Consider the following 16,702-nt stretch of genomic DNA (forward strand, 5'->3'; position numbering starts at 1 on the left):
CCCAATTGCTTTGCGTCCCCGAGTGTCAACCCCTGACCAAGGGAGCCGTTTCTGTCCAAACGATGAATTTACCACCGTCCGACGATGCAACCGGTCCCACCGTACTCATCTGGCTTGGGTTCTCAAGACTCCATTCCGATTAGACAATGCCAGTAGCAATTGGTGTCTGGTAACCAACGGCGAACAAAAGAAGAAACCGACAATCCAGTTTTCTCTGAATCTAAGCCCAACAAGAACAACATATTTGTCGACACCTTCTCTGAGACCCCGTGCGTGAGCCTCGCGAGGCGCGGCCGGGAGCGCGAAGCAACCGGGCCAAGGACAAACCCCGCATGCGTCGCTGCCGTTCAAGAATTGAGCGTCTTGATCATCATATTGATCTTCCGCTTATCGGTGATAAGCAAGGCGCGGCCCGTAAAGACCGAATTAATCGCGTCCACGATCTTATGGAAGCTACTGGCCGCGCCTTTTTCCTGTGTGAAGCGGGCAATGCTGAACTGGTTCCGCTTGCCATGTTCAATAACCGTCATCAATTCGATAGCAAATGAGACTTCCTTCAGATTGAGATCTGTCAAAGACAGGTGGTGAGCTATGCCAAACATGCAGGACAGACTGGGAAAAACTCACAATTCTTCGCAGCCAGACGGGCGAAAATGATGTTGCGCTCCTTGTCCACTTCGACGTCCTTGATGCCGTATTTGCGCCATTCACGAAGCAAGATTGCGACTTCCTGTCGAGCCCGCCGCTTTGGTATGTTGAAACAAAGGTAGCGCATGGCAGGTTTAACGCGAAACAGACGAGCCAGCCAGTTCTGTTGGACCTCAATCTTCCGGACTCCACCATCGCTGTCGGACCAAACACTTGGGCCCATGCCTGCTCTGGTACTGGATTCTTGTGCGTTCGCCTTTTTGTTCGCTGGCTTCTCATCTCCTTGGGTGCGAGTGTCGTCGAGTTCGGCGCCTACTCCCCGGTGCGTGTAAGTTAAATTGGGCTGACCCGTTTCCTGGGGATGTTCCTCTTGCTTACCTGCAAGTAACACATTTTTCTCATGTTTGGTGCTCTTCCAAAATGAGAAGCCGAAAGCCTTCTTTTTTGGTCCGCGTGAGGTAGAAGGAGCATCGGATGACTGCGAAATGGGCCAGTTCAGATGGCTTGCTTCCAGGTTGGTGAACGTCTCCTTAGACCGCACGCTGGTGTTCGTCACGGTCACAAAGCTCGAGCCGCTGGTATCTTCTTTGGATGCGCGCTTAAACCAAGAAGAGACCCTCTTCTTCGCCGGAATGTTGGTATTGCTGCCGCAGCCGTCTACCAGCTGGTTCTTCTGATGCGATCCCTGAGACGTGTCTCGCCGAGGTACCTCAGCAGAGGATGTTAGGGCGGGTTTCGCAGTGACAGTATTCCGAGACACTTTGCGAACATTGAGAGGCGCTGGGACCTTCACGGGTTCTAGCGCCCCTGCCGCTGTAGGTGAATTGACCACACGGATTGTATTTTCAGCCCTTGATAGATAATCCAGACCGGTGTTTCTAACACGGGTTGGCGTGTCAAGAGAAGATGCCAAGTAATGCTTGCTGAGATTACGCTTTTTCCATTCCTCTGGACCATTTTCGTAAATCGAGGGCAAAGGTCTTGCGTCCTTGTCGTCCTTGACGGGGCGGTTGTACACTGGTTCGGAAACAGTACGACGCTCGGGTAACGCACCAACGCTGGAATGAAGAGTGGATGGCGTTTTAGTCTGTAAACCAGTCTCAGTGCTCGGTTTAGAACTGCGGGTTGAAAAGGGCGACACGGTCTCGTGGGATGGAACAGGGGGCAGCGGTCTGTTATCCCATGGCCGAGCTCCCAGACGGCTCTCGCCCGGGGAATCCGGGTCCTCCGAGAGTCGCATCGCTGAAAGAGACCCCAGGGAGATAGTGAATGGACTTGTTTCACGAGAGTCAGCGACTGCTTCACTCGGTTCTGGTGAGAGTAGTGAGCTACGGAAAGCCTCGTCACAATCCTGGGCAATCCGGTGGCCGAGTCGTTCTAACTCTTCGTTCCAGATGAAACTGTCATCTGCGGGTTCGCAAACCTCCACCATTGACCGAGTGGCTGAGGTACCTTGTGTCATCGGCTCCTGGGGCGGGCTTGATGGCGAGAATGAGTCCCGTTTATAGGTCGTAGTATCACCAGCGATACTGGCTGGGCCAGCCAGGGAACCTGGGCGGTCACGGCGATGACGGCGACTCCTGTTTCGGACATTTGAGAAGTCAACCCCACGTTTGGATCGGCTGCTTGCACGGACACGTGGGGTGCTGTGCTGGCTGCGAATGGAACTCATAGAGCTCAGGGGTGACCGCAGATGGCCTGCCGTATTCGTATGCTGCGAGTTCATCCGCTGCCGCTGCCGAAATGAGCCGGCAGCCGACCTATACGAGCGGTACGAATGCGAGATGGAAGTAGGGGACGGTCCAACTCCCGACTCCGGGCTGTTGCGGTGGACGATGATCTTGGCATGACTTGCCTGGGAGGGACAAGGTTGCAAGACACGTGACGCGTTATACGGATCATAGCTTCTAATTGTCCCTGTATCGTCCATGTCAGGAACATTAGAGATTACTGTGAACCGGGACACAGTCCGGACATGGCCGTTCCGCCCAGGCTGCGTGAACTGGCAAGTCGAGATGCGCTTGCCCCAGTTCGGCGGCTTGAGATGATGGAAATCACTCTTCGAGATGGGAACATTGTTGTTGTAGTTTTCCAATTGGGCTTCCCGGTGATTGTAGAGCAGCCAATAGAATAGCTTCTGGTCATTGGCCCTGTAAATCCTGTTAGCAGTTGACCTAGGATGTCCAAAGGCGCAAACAACTTACTTCTCTTGCCTGAGCTTCTCTTTGAGATCGAGTTCCGAGTAAGCATGCCAGAGAGCCTTGAGCTGTCTGAGAATCTGTATGTCGACTTCTTCTTCGGAGATTGGTGCAATCTCCTGCTGGCGCAGGGGACGATCCGGCTGTTCCTCCCACTGGTAGTATTGGTCAAGATAGTCGTACTTTTTAATGAGAGCGTGCCTCCACATCTGCTTCATCGTGATACGGTGCGCAGGTTGATCTACCAGAATCCTCCGGATGAGGTCCTTAGCCTCTCTGGTGAGATGCGGGGGCATCTTGTACTCGGCGCGCTTGGCTTTGGTCAACATGACCCCCATGTCGTCGTCATCAAAGGGGAGCCGCCCCGCTAGCATCGCAAATAGGATTACACCCATGCTCCAGATATCCACGGCGGATCCCTTGTAGAATTGATGGCGGAGCAACTCGGGAGCTGCATAGTGAGGGCTCCCACAGGCCGTCCGCAGCTGGTGGTTCGGGCCCTGGTGCAATGCTGCCATGCCGAAATCGGCAATCTTGATCTGGCCGTTTGATTTCAGCAGGATATTCTCCGGCTTGAGGTCACGATGGCAGATGTTGAACGAATGGCAGTACTCCAGTGCACTCATGATCTGGCGGAAGTAGAAGATGGCCTCGTCTTCATTGAGCGGGCCGTTCCAGTTGATAAACTCGAACAGGTCTCCCTTCTCGACATATTCCGTGACCAAATAACTAAGACCAGCATCAGTAAAAACTCGGGTCAGCCGAGGATATAACTGGGCTTACATTTCCGAACGATTCTCCCAGATATCGAGGAGTTTGATGATGTTCGGGTGGTTAATGAGCTTGAGAATGGCCACCTCGCGCTCAATGGCCAGCGGCATCCGGCGGAGACCCCCATCAGCACTAGTGGTTGGCTTTCTGTAATCGATGCGGTCTAGGTTCGCAAGACTACCGGCCTGAGTGATGTGGGCTGTGCTTTTGGCTACGATCTTGATGGCCACCAGCTGATGAGAAGCACGATGGCGCGCAAGACGGACGCGTGCCGACGAACCCTTTCCCAGCGTCTTTCCCAGCTGCCATGGCCCAATATGGGTCTTGAGCTGCCGAGTACTGGACGCGTTCGAGGAAACATTGGAGAACTGAGAAACACGCCGGGAATCGCTTGTGTCGCGGAAGTCCTGAGCAACGGCGGAAAGGCGTGGGTTGACTGGTCCCGGCTCTGCCATCACTGCCGGGGCTGGTGTGTTGTGTGCACGTTGTTCGGTCGAAGGAGCGTTGACAGCAACAATTGGGTTGGAGCGGCCGCGAGCGACATTTTTGGATTTCGACAAGTCATAATTCTCGCTGTCACCACCCTGGTGCCGGTGGTTCACATTAGCAACGGTAGCACGATTGACTCGCGTCGTTGCATCGCTTAGTGGCTGGCGAGGGCCCGAGTCCCGGGAGTTCCTGGCCGGATCCATGACGACAATGCCACCGAGTAAGCGCTCAATGTAGCATAATTGACCTTAAAAGAGCAATTGGATTGTAACTTTGGGGAAATTAGCGTCGGTAGGAGCCGAAAAACCTGGTATCGAGACAGAAAGTAGCGATCAAGAAGTGGAAGTGCGGGGGGCGGGTAGGAACGAGGGTCCACGGTTGTGGAGGAAGGCCCGCGGGTTGGACTGAAGGGTTGGGGAGTAAGCGAATAGGAAAAAAAAAAGTTTTGAGAGCGAGAAAAAAAAAAAAAAAAAAAAAAAGAGATGAGCAGCCGTGGCCATCGAAACAATGGAACATGTGGCGGGCCCGTGGGGAGGGACGGGGGGAAGAAATGGGCGGAATCGCGAGTATTGTTTTCTCTCAAGTGCCAGCAAGCCCCGGTCTTCTGCGAGGCACGGGAAGGAGCGGAAGGCTTGAGATTGTCTCGGCGCCGTGCGGAGGAATTGCAGGATATCCTAAGTCATGGAATTCTTCATGCCTGATATCTTCATGGTGAGGTAGGTAACACATTAACTCCATGGGTTACGAACCATCCTGTGGCCCCAAGTCTCTGTCGCCAACACGAAGACTAATACCAGAATATGCTTTTATGAATGAGAGTAAAGGTAACTTTAGTGATTGGAGGCGTGGCAGTTGGGAAACACGATGGCTAGCAAGCACGATTTATCGGACTCGAGCATCGGCCGGAGCACCTACCTGAGGCTGAAGGGTAATTATTGGGGGCTTAAGGGTACCGAGTTACGTGACGCGACCGGGCCAACGATTAGATATTGTACGCGCCTCCAGGTTGGGCACGGAATGATGCAGATCGATTGACTGGCATGGAAGTTCATACCACCACTGCGGATTGTGACATGAGGTTCTCATTCCAACGGAATTCGCCGAGGGGAAGTGGGAGGAGAGGGCCCGGTAGACTTTTGCAGTAAAGGCGGGCATTGAGGAAAACAATAACTTCATGAGACTGTAACTTTGGGATCTTTTTAGAGGAATTGGGGAACCTGAGATCTGAGCTAAAGACGGGAGCGTCCTGGGATTTCTCATGAGTGTGAAGCGCTGAAAGTCAGGGTCGACGTTAAGACGAGATGGTGGAGTTGGACTTCGTTGGGGTTAGGGGAACGGAGACCCCACCTTGGCAGTGGAGAGCTCCACCTACCCGAGGGAGCGGTACAGTACATACAGTACGTTACAGTACAAGGACCGAGAAGAAAAAGAGATGGTGACGCTAGCTAGCACTCGACTTGTAGATTAGGTCTCACGGAGGAGAAAAGGATGTGTTCCGGGCTTTTAAGCGCACAGTGATTTGCGTAGAATGTTTGTAGTGTTTGAGACAACCTTCCTACCCTATAATCCTGGGTTTAGACGTCCATGTTTTCCTACCAATACGTGCGCTGCTATTTGATCGCAGTCGGCGAGAAGTCTTGCGCTAATAAATCAATTAAACACACCCTCCAACTCCAACTCCATCAAAGACGCGTCGCGTTTTGTGCACAGAGCACTTTCTAACCTCAACCCTCAACCTCAATCTCCATCGTACTCCCCACTACACCTTGAATTGTTTAATCGCCCGACGGCTGCCGCAGAAAAGGATGACCGAAAACTGAAAAGGATCCGAAAGCTCAGGTCATTAAACAAGTCTGCAGTCTTTGTTTACCAGCGCTGAGATGCCTGATAGCGTTGTCGATAACAGGTCGCTCCGTGACGACGGCGGACCGCCAGCCGCCTCTGCCCGGACCCCGCCCAATCTGCCTTCCAGGATGGACGCTTTCAGCGTTCTCCATTTAAGGGGCGGTGATAGTCCGCATAACTTTGACTATGATGAGGGTGAAGACTTATCTGATGATCCTTCAGTGCGGCCCCTTCCGCAACGAGCAGCCGGGTCTCGCACCGGAAACACCGTCTCTCCCTCCGAGTTTCAGCCTGGCGCAATCGTTCGCGTCAAGTTGCGGAACTTTGTGACATACGAAGAGGCCGAGTTCTTCCTCGGCCCGAACCTGAACATGGTCATCGGGCCAAACGGTACAGGCAAAAGCTCTCTCGTTTGCGCCATTTGCTTGGGTCTGGGATATTCCTCAAATGTCTTGGGCCGGGCGAGCGCTTTCGGCGAGTTTGTTAAGCATGGAAAGGACGAAGCTGAAATCGAGGTGGAACTGCAGAGGAAGCCAGAAGATGCCGAGAACTATCTCGTCGGGCTCTGCATTCGACGAGAGGATAACAGCAGGAAATTCACTCTCAACGGGCAGAGGGTGTCCCACAAAGGGGTCCAGGAGCTCATGAAGTCCTTGAGGATCCAGATCGACAACTTGTGCCAGTTTTTGCCCCAAGACAAGGTTGCTGAGTTTGCTGGCCTCACTCCGGTCGAGTTGCTGGAGAAAACACTGCATGCGGCCGCCCCGGAGGAGATGATAAATTGGCAGATTCAGCTAAAGGAGTACTTCAAAATGCAGAAGGATTCAGAGCACAGCACCGAGAAGATCCGCGAGGAGCTCCGCAAGATGGAGGCCCGACAGCAGGTTCTGCAAGCAGATGTCGAGAAGCTCCGGGAAAGAAAGGCGATTCAGGAGAAAATCGAAAAGCTGACCAAGCTGCGGTCAGTGGTGAGATACTACGAGGCGCGAAACAATTGGAAGGAGGCAAAAGCGCGAAAAGCTGAAGGCGAACGTTCCCTCAGGCGGCTCGAGGAGAACGTTGCTCCTGCGCTTCAAGCAGTCAACAAGAAGCAGGAATACCAATCCAAGATCAAGCTCGTCCTTGCCGACAGGCAGCAGCGACTGCAGGCCGCTGAAGCCACCGCCGATTCGGCAATTGGCCAAGTCGAAGCTGCTGAGGCCAAGTGTCAAGAATTGTTAGCCAAGAAAGAGGCAGAGAGGGCCAACTTCGCTACCAAAAAACAAGAACTCGGCCGTCTGCGAAAAAAGATTACGGATCTGGAGGCAGGCTATCGGCAGGCTCCAAAAGAGTTCGATGCCGCTGACTGGAACAGAAAGATTGTAAGTGTGCCCATGGCTTGCTATGCATTTGGTATAGTACTCATACTGACCGCCTGGATAAAGCGGGACCAAGAGCATCAGCATCGCGAGAAGGAAGCGGAAGCCGCGGAGGTCGCTGAAGTGATGCAACAGCTCCGGACTAAAGCGGGCGAGAACCGTGATCAGCTCGGAAAGCTCCAGACCAATTTACAGGAGTTAGATTCCCAACGAGGCCAACTTCTGAACCAGCTGAAAAGGTTCAACCCGGACGCTGCCAGAGGGTGGGAATGGTTAGCGGACAACCAAGCCGAGTTTCAGCAGGAAGTTTTCGGGCCGCCTATGCTTTCGTGCTCCGTTAACGATGCCCGCTACACCGACCTCGTTCAGTCCATGCTGCAGGCAGACGACTTTCTATGTTTCACGGCGCAAAACAGGGACGACCACAAGAAACTCAGCGATCAGTTCTACGGGAAGATGGGACTCTCGGTCACGATCCGGTCCTGCTTCACTCCGTACAGCTCCTTTAGACCGCCCCTGCCAAAGGAAGAGTTGACAAAACTAGGGTTCGATGGCTATGTCAGAGACTATTTAGAAGGGCCGGAACCGGTGCTCGCCATGCTCTGCTCTGAAAAGAGGCTGCATACATCAGCGGTGGCTCTGAAAGACATATCCGACGAGCAGTTTGACCGGATCCAGCAGATGGACCATCCTACCCAGTTTGCTGCTGGCAAGCAGCTCTATCGCATCACGCGCAGAAGGGAGTATGGACCTTCGGCTGTCTCCACACGGGTGATGCAATTCGGTCGGGGCCGATTCTGGACGGATCAGCCAGTGGATGCGGCCGAGAAAGAAGAGCTGCTGCGCAAGATCGAGGAACTCAAAAGGCAGCGCGCCGAGATGCGAGAGCAGTACGAGGCCAAGCAAGCTCGAAAGAATGAGATAGATCAGGAAAAGGAACAGATCACCAAGAGGCTGGTAAGTGTGCTCAGCAGCCTTCCTGTATGGGAGAGTGCTTTGCTAAGAGAGGGCCATAGCTGGAGTTGCGGAAGGCAAAGAGTGAGCTGCAGCGCGAGTTCACAAAGTGGCAGTCCATGCCGGACAAGATAGGTATGAAAGCTCGCAGAAAGACGAGGGGTTCGCAGCCAACTGATACAGGTTCCCAGAGTCGGAAAAGAGGGCGCTACGGCAGACAGAAGAGACACTTGCAGCATTCAAGGGGCAGATGGACGAGCTCGAGAACCTCCATGATCAGGCGGTGCTGGACAAAGCCAAAGCGATCCTCCATCATCATAAGCAGATCGCTGCTATTCGACAGGCGCGTCAGGCTCTGCTCGAGGCGCAGGTTCTCCTCATGGAGGCTGAATCCGACGTGACGATTCTCAAAGATAGAAACTCGGAGATCACACGGCAGCTAGAGGAGGAGAAAAAATCGCTGCAGAAGATCATGGACGAGCTCAATGAGTTGCGTAGCATGGCAGCCGAAGCACGAGAAGAAGCGCTTAGTGTCCTGACGGAGGAGAACAAAGATGAAATGCGTGCGAGCGCCGAAGGCAGGACAGTCGAGCAGGTCAACCAGAGCATTCTTGTAGAGAAAGCGAAACTCGAGGTCATCCATGCTAGCAATCCAGCTGCCCTCGAGGAGTACGAGCGATACGCGGCCAAGATCAACAGGGAGCGGGCCAACCAAGCGAACCAAGAAGGCAAGCTGGCCGAACTTAACGATAAGATCCACAGGATCAAGAGTCAATGGGAACCCAGGCTGGACAAGCTCGTAGGGCAGATCAACGACGCCTTCAGCTATAATTTTGAGCAGATCAGCTGCGCCGGCGAGGTGGGGGTGCACAAGGACGAGGACTTTGACAAGTGGTCCATTGAGGTCAAGGTCAAGTTCCGGTAAGCTTTACACTGGGATTCCGGTACGCCCCTGATATCGACCAGCAGGGGACTGACCACATCTGACAGAGAGAACGAGACGCTGCAGCGGCTCGACCAGCACCGGCAATCCGGCGGTGAGCGGGCTGTGTCGACCATCTTTTACTTGATGGCGCTGCAGTCGATGGCGCAAGCACCGTTCCGTGTCGTTGACGAGATCAATCAGGGCATGGACCCGCGCAACGAGCGAATGGTGCATGAGCGCATGGTAGAGGTCGCCTGCCGCGAGCACACGAGCCAGTACTTCCTCATCACGCCCAAGTTGCTGTCGGGCCTGCGGTACGACGAACGGATGCGAGTGCACACAATCGTCAGTGGCGAGCATGTCGACGAGCGAGGGACGGAGAAGATGAACTTTGCAAATTTCGTGAAGATCCAGCGAAGGTTGACAGGACGTTGATGGAAGGAGAAGAGAGTAAACAATTGATATCCTTCTCCATAGGTAGTGACGATAGCATGAGTGTTTCGATGCCCAGCAGAATCGCCAGTCTGCTGTCATGGCAGACTCGCAGCTCACCGAGACATGCCAGCACTCCAACGTTGTTGGAAAGGGCCCAGAAGTGCCGATGCACTATAATCCTACGAGCGGTTCCAGCATGGCTCAAGTAATGCTCTTGCTTTTCCGTGTCGAGTTGAATGAGAAAGAATTACAGGTTAAGTACAGAACTTGCTGTTCTGGCCGCCGAATTTGGCAGGGCAGGGCCGCCATTCTCGGGCGTCTCGAGGCGGCACGCTTGGTCACAACCAGGTACTTGGTACCTCACCACAGACCTGCCTCCCTCGATTCAATTCAGGCTGCACAGTCCACGACTCCACCTACATCACCCTCCAATGAGCGTCCTCATCCTGAACAGTTGGCTTTGCGAAAGGAAGTCGTTCCCGCAATCCAGGAAACCGTCTTCTTCAACCTGGCATCCATTTTTGGCTCCCCGGCAAGGCGGCGCAGCGGCGCAACAAGACATAAAATGGCGCCCCTCGCGCTTTTCGTCGTCCGCGGCTCGTTAACCGTCGTCATCAGATTTGGTACCCTCGACGCTCAACGCTACCGCAATGCCAGCGCATCGCCCGCCGCGACCGCTCGCTGAAGACCGGTAGTACAATGCGGATTTATCCTGCGCTTTACGCTGCGAGAAGCCGCGAAGCGGACTGCAAAAAGGCCAGCGGCTCTTACGGCCGAGCAGCGCGCAGCTCTCCGCAGGCAGCTTGAGAACACTCAGTTCCTTACACCCGACTATGCCGATAAGATCAAGATTAATATCGCTAGTATACTACGGAAATAGAAGAGGTAAAGAGGCCACCTCCTCCTCCCGTTCTATCCGCATTTTGGCTAATAGCCCTGGAGATAGTACGAATTCACTACGTTAGGGGGAGCCTAGCGAGACGTAATCTAGAACGTAAACCCAGCGACGGCGATGGTTTTCCTCGAATATCTGTGTCAAACATGCCGGATCAAATCGTGAGGATCGTCGTAGAAGTATTTCCGCTAGTATAAGTAGCTGTATACTAGTGTTATAGGCTGCTATATAGACGTTAATAACAGTAAAGAAGCTAAAAAGGTAAATACCTAGGTTCTTATATACCGATGCAGTAGCTGATACGTCCTTCTAAATAGTACAATACCGTTTTAGTTAACAGGTACTGCCTACAACCTCTAAGGATCGAGGATCCAAAGGGAGTAGGACTAGAGTATCTGGATACAAATAGCACATACATAATACAGGAGCAGAGTACTCGTTAGAGGGTAGTAGTCTTATTGAACTCAATCTCCCTCCTAAACCGCATCTTCCGCTCTTATCTTTTATACCCTATAATAACAGCATCTGAACTCACTTACTCCGCTCGCTGCCCTATTGTTACGGGTTTCCGTTGTAGTCCTGTAACTAGTGACCTCAAGGGCGTTAACCTTGACACTGAGGTAGGTACTTTATAAACACCGGTATAATCTATGACAAAGTAAGATATAATGAGTTGATTATATTCAGGTCCTCCTATACGTTCTCCGTCGTGGTCTCTGCTTTCTGCACACGCACGCCCTGTTTGACCCGCGCTGATCGTTGTACAAGCACTCTCGATCGTCGGGTCGCAGCAAGCGAAGCGGGCCCGTCGGTCGCATCACGAACAGTCCGAGAGAGCGGGGCGACGAGAAGCTCAACCATGCCCACCCAACTCAGCACTCCAACCACTCCACCTGGCCGATTGACTCGCGGCTCCGGGTGCTTGGCACGGTCGCAAAGCAGGTATCTCACACACTGCACTTTTATCCAAAACCACTTTTCGCCGCTCGTTCAATTCCTTTCAGCTCACTACAGTTCCTGATTACCTCCCGTGTCCAACATTCACAACACTGCAGTCCTCGCTCCACAGCAACCGCCATCTGACGAGGCCGCTCTCAGAAGCGTGGTGGTTCAGGTGATCGGTGGCATCGGAGCGGATAGGAGGTGCGTCGGTTAGTATCCAAGGGTTAGGTTCCTAGTAGTCGTCGGGTTCCTGTCCAGGGGCAGGTAAACAAATGAGCTATCTATTGATAGTTGGCCTGGAAACCATTAAAGGTATTCTTCGCTATCCTGCAGCTGCTAATCAAATCAGCTGCTGCTCGTGCCATTCACGCCATTGCTACGCCGGGTGCCAGTTTACCTCCTGCTCAGTCCGATGTGTCCTCAGGATCTAAAAAGAACCCAGGTGTCACTACACAACTCGGAACTAAAAATCCAACTACTTCAGCCTCTTACAAATCGCTACCGACAAGTGTACCAAGGACTCTACAAGTCCAGGCCCGAATTACGTTTAACGATATCGAAAGAGCCGATTGGAAGGTCGAGATCTAGATCCAAACTGGGATCCTATCACGTATCAAGCCCCTTGATATGGCTACTATCTATAAGTTTGGGGAGTAACGAGGGACTGAGAACAAGAGAAACAACGAGTGGAAGGTTTTTGAAATGGCTGATCCTGCCATTAAGGTTGTTTTGGCAGCGATCGCGTGACTACTGGAGCCCACAAATCCCGGGCGAGGCCGGCTCGCCGACTTTATAACCTCCATTGCGCTAAACACTAGCCCGAGCTCACTCCTGTATTCACAACATGCCAGTGTGCCTTTTCATATTCCGCCGTACACTCCAACACACCATCCTCAGTAAGACGGCGGCATTGTACATACATATACGGTAGCAGATGTGAATTCTTGTGTTCGCCACGCGTCGCTGCAAACGTGATTATAGGCGTCATACGAGAGGATTTGTCTCTCCAGTCGAGTCGTAACCGACAACCTGCCACTGTTTGCTGCTGACTAGCCTGCCTTGGGGGGGGGGGGGGGGATGTGAGTTAAGCATCCCTTACCAATACTGGTAACTGAATTGCGAAAAGCTCTTCAAGCGGCGGGGGAGATGTGTCAAATCGACCATCGTCGAAGCTCCCCAACGCACCATCTAGATTAAAAGCAAGACGGTCGCTGTCCCGAACCACATGCGGGACAAGGAAGCCAGGTCAAGAGGCAAGCTAGGATTAAGGTGGGTCACTCGCAGAACGGACCTCTCTTTACCATGACGGACCAAAAGGGTCAACGCAAGCAGTTTCTCATCTCCATCGGAAACCGGCTTGTGGCGACTTGATCAAGCCGAAGAACGTGCTCGACCAAGAGAAGGGGCGCCATCCTCAAGCTGGCAAGACGGGGCGAGGAAGGGGTGGAGAGCTGTTGGGTGAACGGTTAAACTTCTGCCGCGTGATGTTGAAAGAGCGTTCACACGTGCACACAATGTCATGATTGGGCTGAGATTCAGCTGAGGTGGTCCATGCTTCGCCCAGTCTTTGTCCCCAACACGCCCCAGACGCCCCAGTGTTCAGCTCTGCATATCTTTGCGCTCGGACTACCTCACTTGCACACAAGGACGCACGTGATCACCAGCTGAAGCAGGCGCTCGGACCACCGCTCATGATACTTCACCCAGGTAAGCATGCATTTCTTCAACCTCCACCCTCTCAACGTGTATGGATACCGATCAACCACCGATCGACCTTGGCTGCACCAGCGATGGCTTCGCAGACGACCTCGGATTATCCGGTTTTGCCGGCTTTGCCGGCATCGCCTGCCTCTTCTGAAGACGACCATTACGCCGAGCTGGTATTTCACGTCTTCTTTTGTTTCGGGTCGTAGTGCAGATGGCGATTGCTGACCCCTCCTAGGTTTGGCTGAAGGTTTCCACAATTGACGAGATCCTCGACTTTATTGTCAGCTCTCGCCAAAGCGGCACCGAGTCAATCATCGGCTTCCACTGGCAGGTGAGCCAAGTGGACAATCTTTCTGAGGAGCTGGACGCTCGGCTGATCGAACTCGACCAACCGAAAATCCGACGGTTCGAATACGATTACGAATCCGAGACGGTATATCTCGATATCATGGGCGAATCTATTCTGCATTACAAGGTTCAAATCGGTCTTCGCGATTATATCAAGAGTCATATCGCAAAGTTGCTTGCGGCGGCCAATGATCCGACAATTCGAGACTCGCTACGATCGGTCGACGAACCAGGCACAGCCAACATCAAGTCCGATGGCAAACTTCTCAAGCAAGCCGATGTCTCATTCGGCCAGGCGGGTACTCTGCCCTCCCTGGTTTGCGAGGTCTCGTAGAGCGAGCCCCGCCAACATGTGGAGAGGAAGGCGCGCCAATACATCGATTCGTCGGACGGCAGGATCCGAGCAGTTCTCATCCTTGACCTTCAATACCGCGGTATGAAGAAGGCATGGGTGAGCTTGCGGGTGGGGAACGACCCTTCAAGCCACTGGATCCAGCATCACGAACTCCTCCATGATGATGCCCTCGATCAACAGCCCGTCGGGCAAGTCGATCTATATCTCTCCGACCTCGTTGGTTTTGCTGGTTTACCAGCAGCCTCTTGTCGCCCCTCCGCCGCGGAGTCGGCTGCTGGAATCACGAGGTTTGCCGTCCTTCTGTCTGAGACAATATAACAAATCTAACCATCCAACAGAAACCCCACGATCACTCTGACATTTGAGCGACTGAGGGCTATCTTTCGCAGAGCTCGCTATCTACACGATCCGACAAAGTTTACCGCAGAGGTCGATGATGAAGAGGAAAACCCATACGAGGAGACGGAGCGACGTGTGGCTGAAGTGCGCAGTGAGGGGCGCATGGAGACCGAGCGACGTGTCGCTGAGGCGCGCATCGAAGCTGAGCGACGTGTGGCTGAAGCGCGCAATGAGGAGCGCATGGAGACCGAGCGACGTGTCGCTGAAGCGCGTATCGAAGCTGAGCGACGTGTGGCCGAAGCGCGCAATGAGGAGCGCATGGAGACCGAGCGACGTGTCGCTGAAGCGCGCATCGAAGCTGAGCGACGTGTGGCCGAAGCGCGCAATGAGGAGCACATGGAGACCGAGCGCCGTGTGACGGAAGCGGAGCGGCGCTTGGGTGAAGAGCGCGTTGAGATGGAGCGCCGTGTGACGGAAGCGGAGCGGCGCCTGGCTGAAGAGCGAATTGAGAGGGAGCGGCATATGGCTGCTGAGGTCGAGCGACGTGTTGCCGCCCAGATTGCGCGCCGTGTGGCTGGAGGCTGCTCGGAGGCCGAGTAGAAGTTCGTGGAACTGTGACTATCTTGAGGGAATAGCTGGACGGGCAAGCATCAGAGAGGAAGCTTACCCCAGAAGAGTTATCGACAGCCTAAGAGCTGATAGATGTATGGTTACGGGGCAGCCCACCTGATTTTCCTTCTCGACACAACTGCCCGTAGTTTCCGTCATAACGTTCCGGAACTGCAGGAGGGGGTACTGTCAGCATCGCTGATCTAGGAGAAGAGAAATAGGCACATACTAGCATAGTTATAGTTTTAGACGGCGGGGTTTGCCAGAGCCCAGTACAATAAAGTTGAAAACACCCCAATGAGGCTCAGGATAATAACCTCCTCGAGTGGGTAAGTCTCCACCCGCCTCCCAAGTCCTCGGATTTCTTCTTTAGGACTAGGCGTTCTAGGTAAAGCAGAGTAAGAGACAGTAAGGCAGTGCCGGATAGACACCACCGTAGCTAAGTAATTGAGATAGGGTTATATACCCTATTCCCATTATACCCCCATTTAATATCCTTTTACTCACTACCGAAGGTCCGCGACCAAGGAGTCTGCAGCTAACCGGAGAGAAGGCTTGGGCCGCCGGAACTGCACAGGCTACGACCAATGAGAGCAGTCGGATGGATGCGCGGCCGTCAGTACGTGCCGGCATACATTCTCGCAAGCAGCGAGCAGCACTTATAAAAGGCTGCTGGAAAGCAGACGCGGTTCCCTTTTTCTTTCGTTTCTTTTTCTACAACTCTTCCTGGGGAAACGGTATAAAGCGTGTTATCCTTTGGTGTACACTAATAATATGGGGTTATCGACCCCTTTCCTTGACAACGCCAAGAAGGGTCTGCGGGAGCGACCCGATCCCAAAGAAAATGCCGCCACAGGCCGGTGACGTCATAACCCACCAATACAACGACCCTGCCCAGAAGCCGCTCCGAAGGTCACGCAAGTAATAGGCAGTGGCAGGCTGAATGTTTCCACTGCCGCTGCCTGGTTTCTTCCGGTGACTTGGGATTATGTACGGAATCGTAGCACAACATCAGGGCATTTCGCTTCGTTGTCATCATAGCCTACGGAAACAAGCGGGACCCAGCCGAATCCTGGCATGTACGTGTATCAAGGCTATGCAAGATGCAGACATGCGGCCTTTAACTTCGGACATGATAGGTGTGTGTGTGTTCCATAAATGAGTGCCGTGCTTCTTTTCAGCAAGCAGAACCGAATCTGATTTGATTGGATGATTGACAACAGCGCCAGAAAAAGAAGACCAGAATAGGGACCCAGGGTCGAGTGGGTGGTGACGTCAGTTGTCACTTGCACTTGCGCCTTGCCCTTCCATTTGTTGTATGATGATGATGCTGCGAGATAAAGATATCGAGCCAGCCGGGAAGCAATACATATATCCGTCCATCTCCCGTAGAAATTGTATTTCCTCCAGCTAACATCCATCAAACAATCTCAGTGAACTTCCATTACCCACTACTACGCATCGCACAATCCGAGTCCAACAACAAATAACTACATCACCAACCAAGACACTACAAGGATCAGACCCCATCCAAAATGGGCGCCGTCGTCTCCTGCGTAAGTTGCCCGCACCAAGCCCCCATCACAACCCATGACTCCCCATGCTCACAATTTTCCCTTACTAGATCCAATCGTGCCTGCGCACCATCGGCCGCACCATCATGGCCGTCATCAACGGCATTGGCGGCATCATCATGGCCATTGTCAACGGCATCGTCCGCTTCCTCGACATCATTGTCGGCTTTCTGACCTGCAACACGTGCGGTGGCCGCCACCGCCGCCACACCACCGGGACGACCGGTCGGCGACGCGGCTTTGGAAGGCGGAGGCATATGGGAACTACTAGTACCATCTAAGTCACGCTACCCCGAATAAAGGGTGACGT

At 53.4% G+C, this 16,702-nt stretch overlaps 4 protein-coding genes across 4 annotated transcripts; 3 read left to right on the top strand and 1 right to left on the bottom strand.

The window, feature by feature from the left end:
- Positions 1-347: 347 nt before the first annotated feature.
- Positions 348-4,309, bottom strand: GIN4 (serine/threonine-protein kinase gin4; the record flags this gene model as incomplete). The annotated part of the gene is made up of 5 exons (XM_071057763.1): positions 348-568; positions 628-960; positions 1,027-2,798; positions 2,853-3,575; positions 3,630-4,309. The coding sequence occupies 5 exons, from the start codon at positions 4,307-4,309 to the stop codon at positions 348-350; spliced, it is 3,729 nt and encodes a 1,242-aa protein (XP_070913864.1).
- A 1,677-nt stretch (positions 4,310-5,986) lies between these two features.
- SMC5 (Structural maintenance of chromosomes protein 5) lies at positions 5,987-9,623 on the top strand (the record flags this gene model as incomplete). The annotated part of the gene is made up of 5 exons (XM_071057764.1): positions 5,987-7,312; positions 7,376-8,266; positions 8,326-8,398; positions 8,455-9,184; positions 9,254-9,623. The coding sequence occupies 5 exons, from the start codon at positions 5,987-5,989 to the stop codon at positions 9,621-9,623; spliced, it is 3,390 nt and encodes a 1,129-aa protein (XP_070913865.1).
- Positions 9,624-13,250: 3,627 nt separating this feature from the next.
- Positions 13,251-14,809, top strand: MFIFM68171_02343 (uncharacterized protein; the record flags this gene model as incomplete). The annotated part of the gene is made up of 4 exons (XM_071057765.1): positions 13,251-13,340; positions 13,403-13,795; positions 13,850-14,157; positions 14,209-14,809. 4 exons carry the CDS (start codon positions 13,251-13,253, stop codon positions 14,807-14,809), a joined length of 1,392 nt encoding a protein of 463 aa, XP_070913866.1.
- Positions 14,810-16,353: 1,544 nt separating this feature from the next.
- Positions 16,354-16,673, top strand: MFIFM68171_02344 (uncharacterized protein; the record flags this gene model as incomplete). Its single annotated transcript, XM_071057766.1, has 2 exons — positions 16,354-16,374; positions 16,443-16,673. 2 exons carry the CDS (start codon positions 16,354-16,356, stop codon positions 16,671-16,673), a joined length of 252 nt encoding a protein of 83 aa, XP_070913867.1.
- Positions 16,674-16,702: the final 29 nt, after the last annotated feature.

The sequence above is a fragment of the Madurella fahalii genome (assembly GCF_045866475.1).
Source record: "Madurella fahalii IFM 68171 DNA, scaffold_1, whole genome shotgun sequence".
Classification (NCBI taxonomy): domain Eukaryota; kingdom Fungi; phylum Ascomycota; class Sordariomycetes; order Sordariales; genus Madurella; species Madurella fahalii.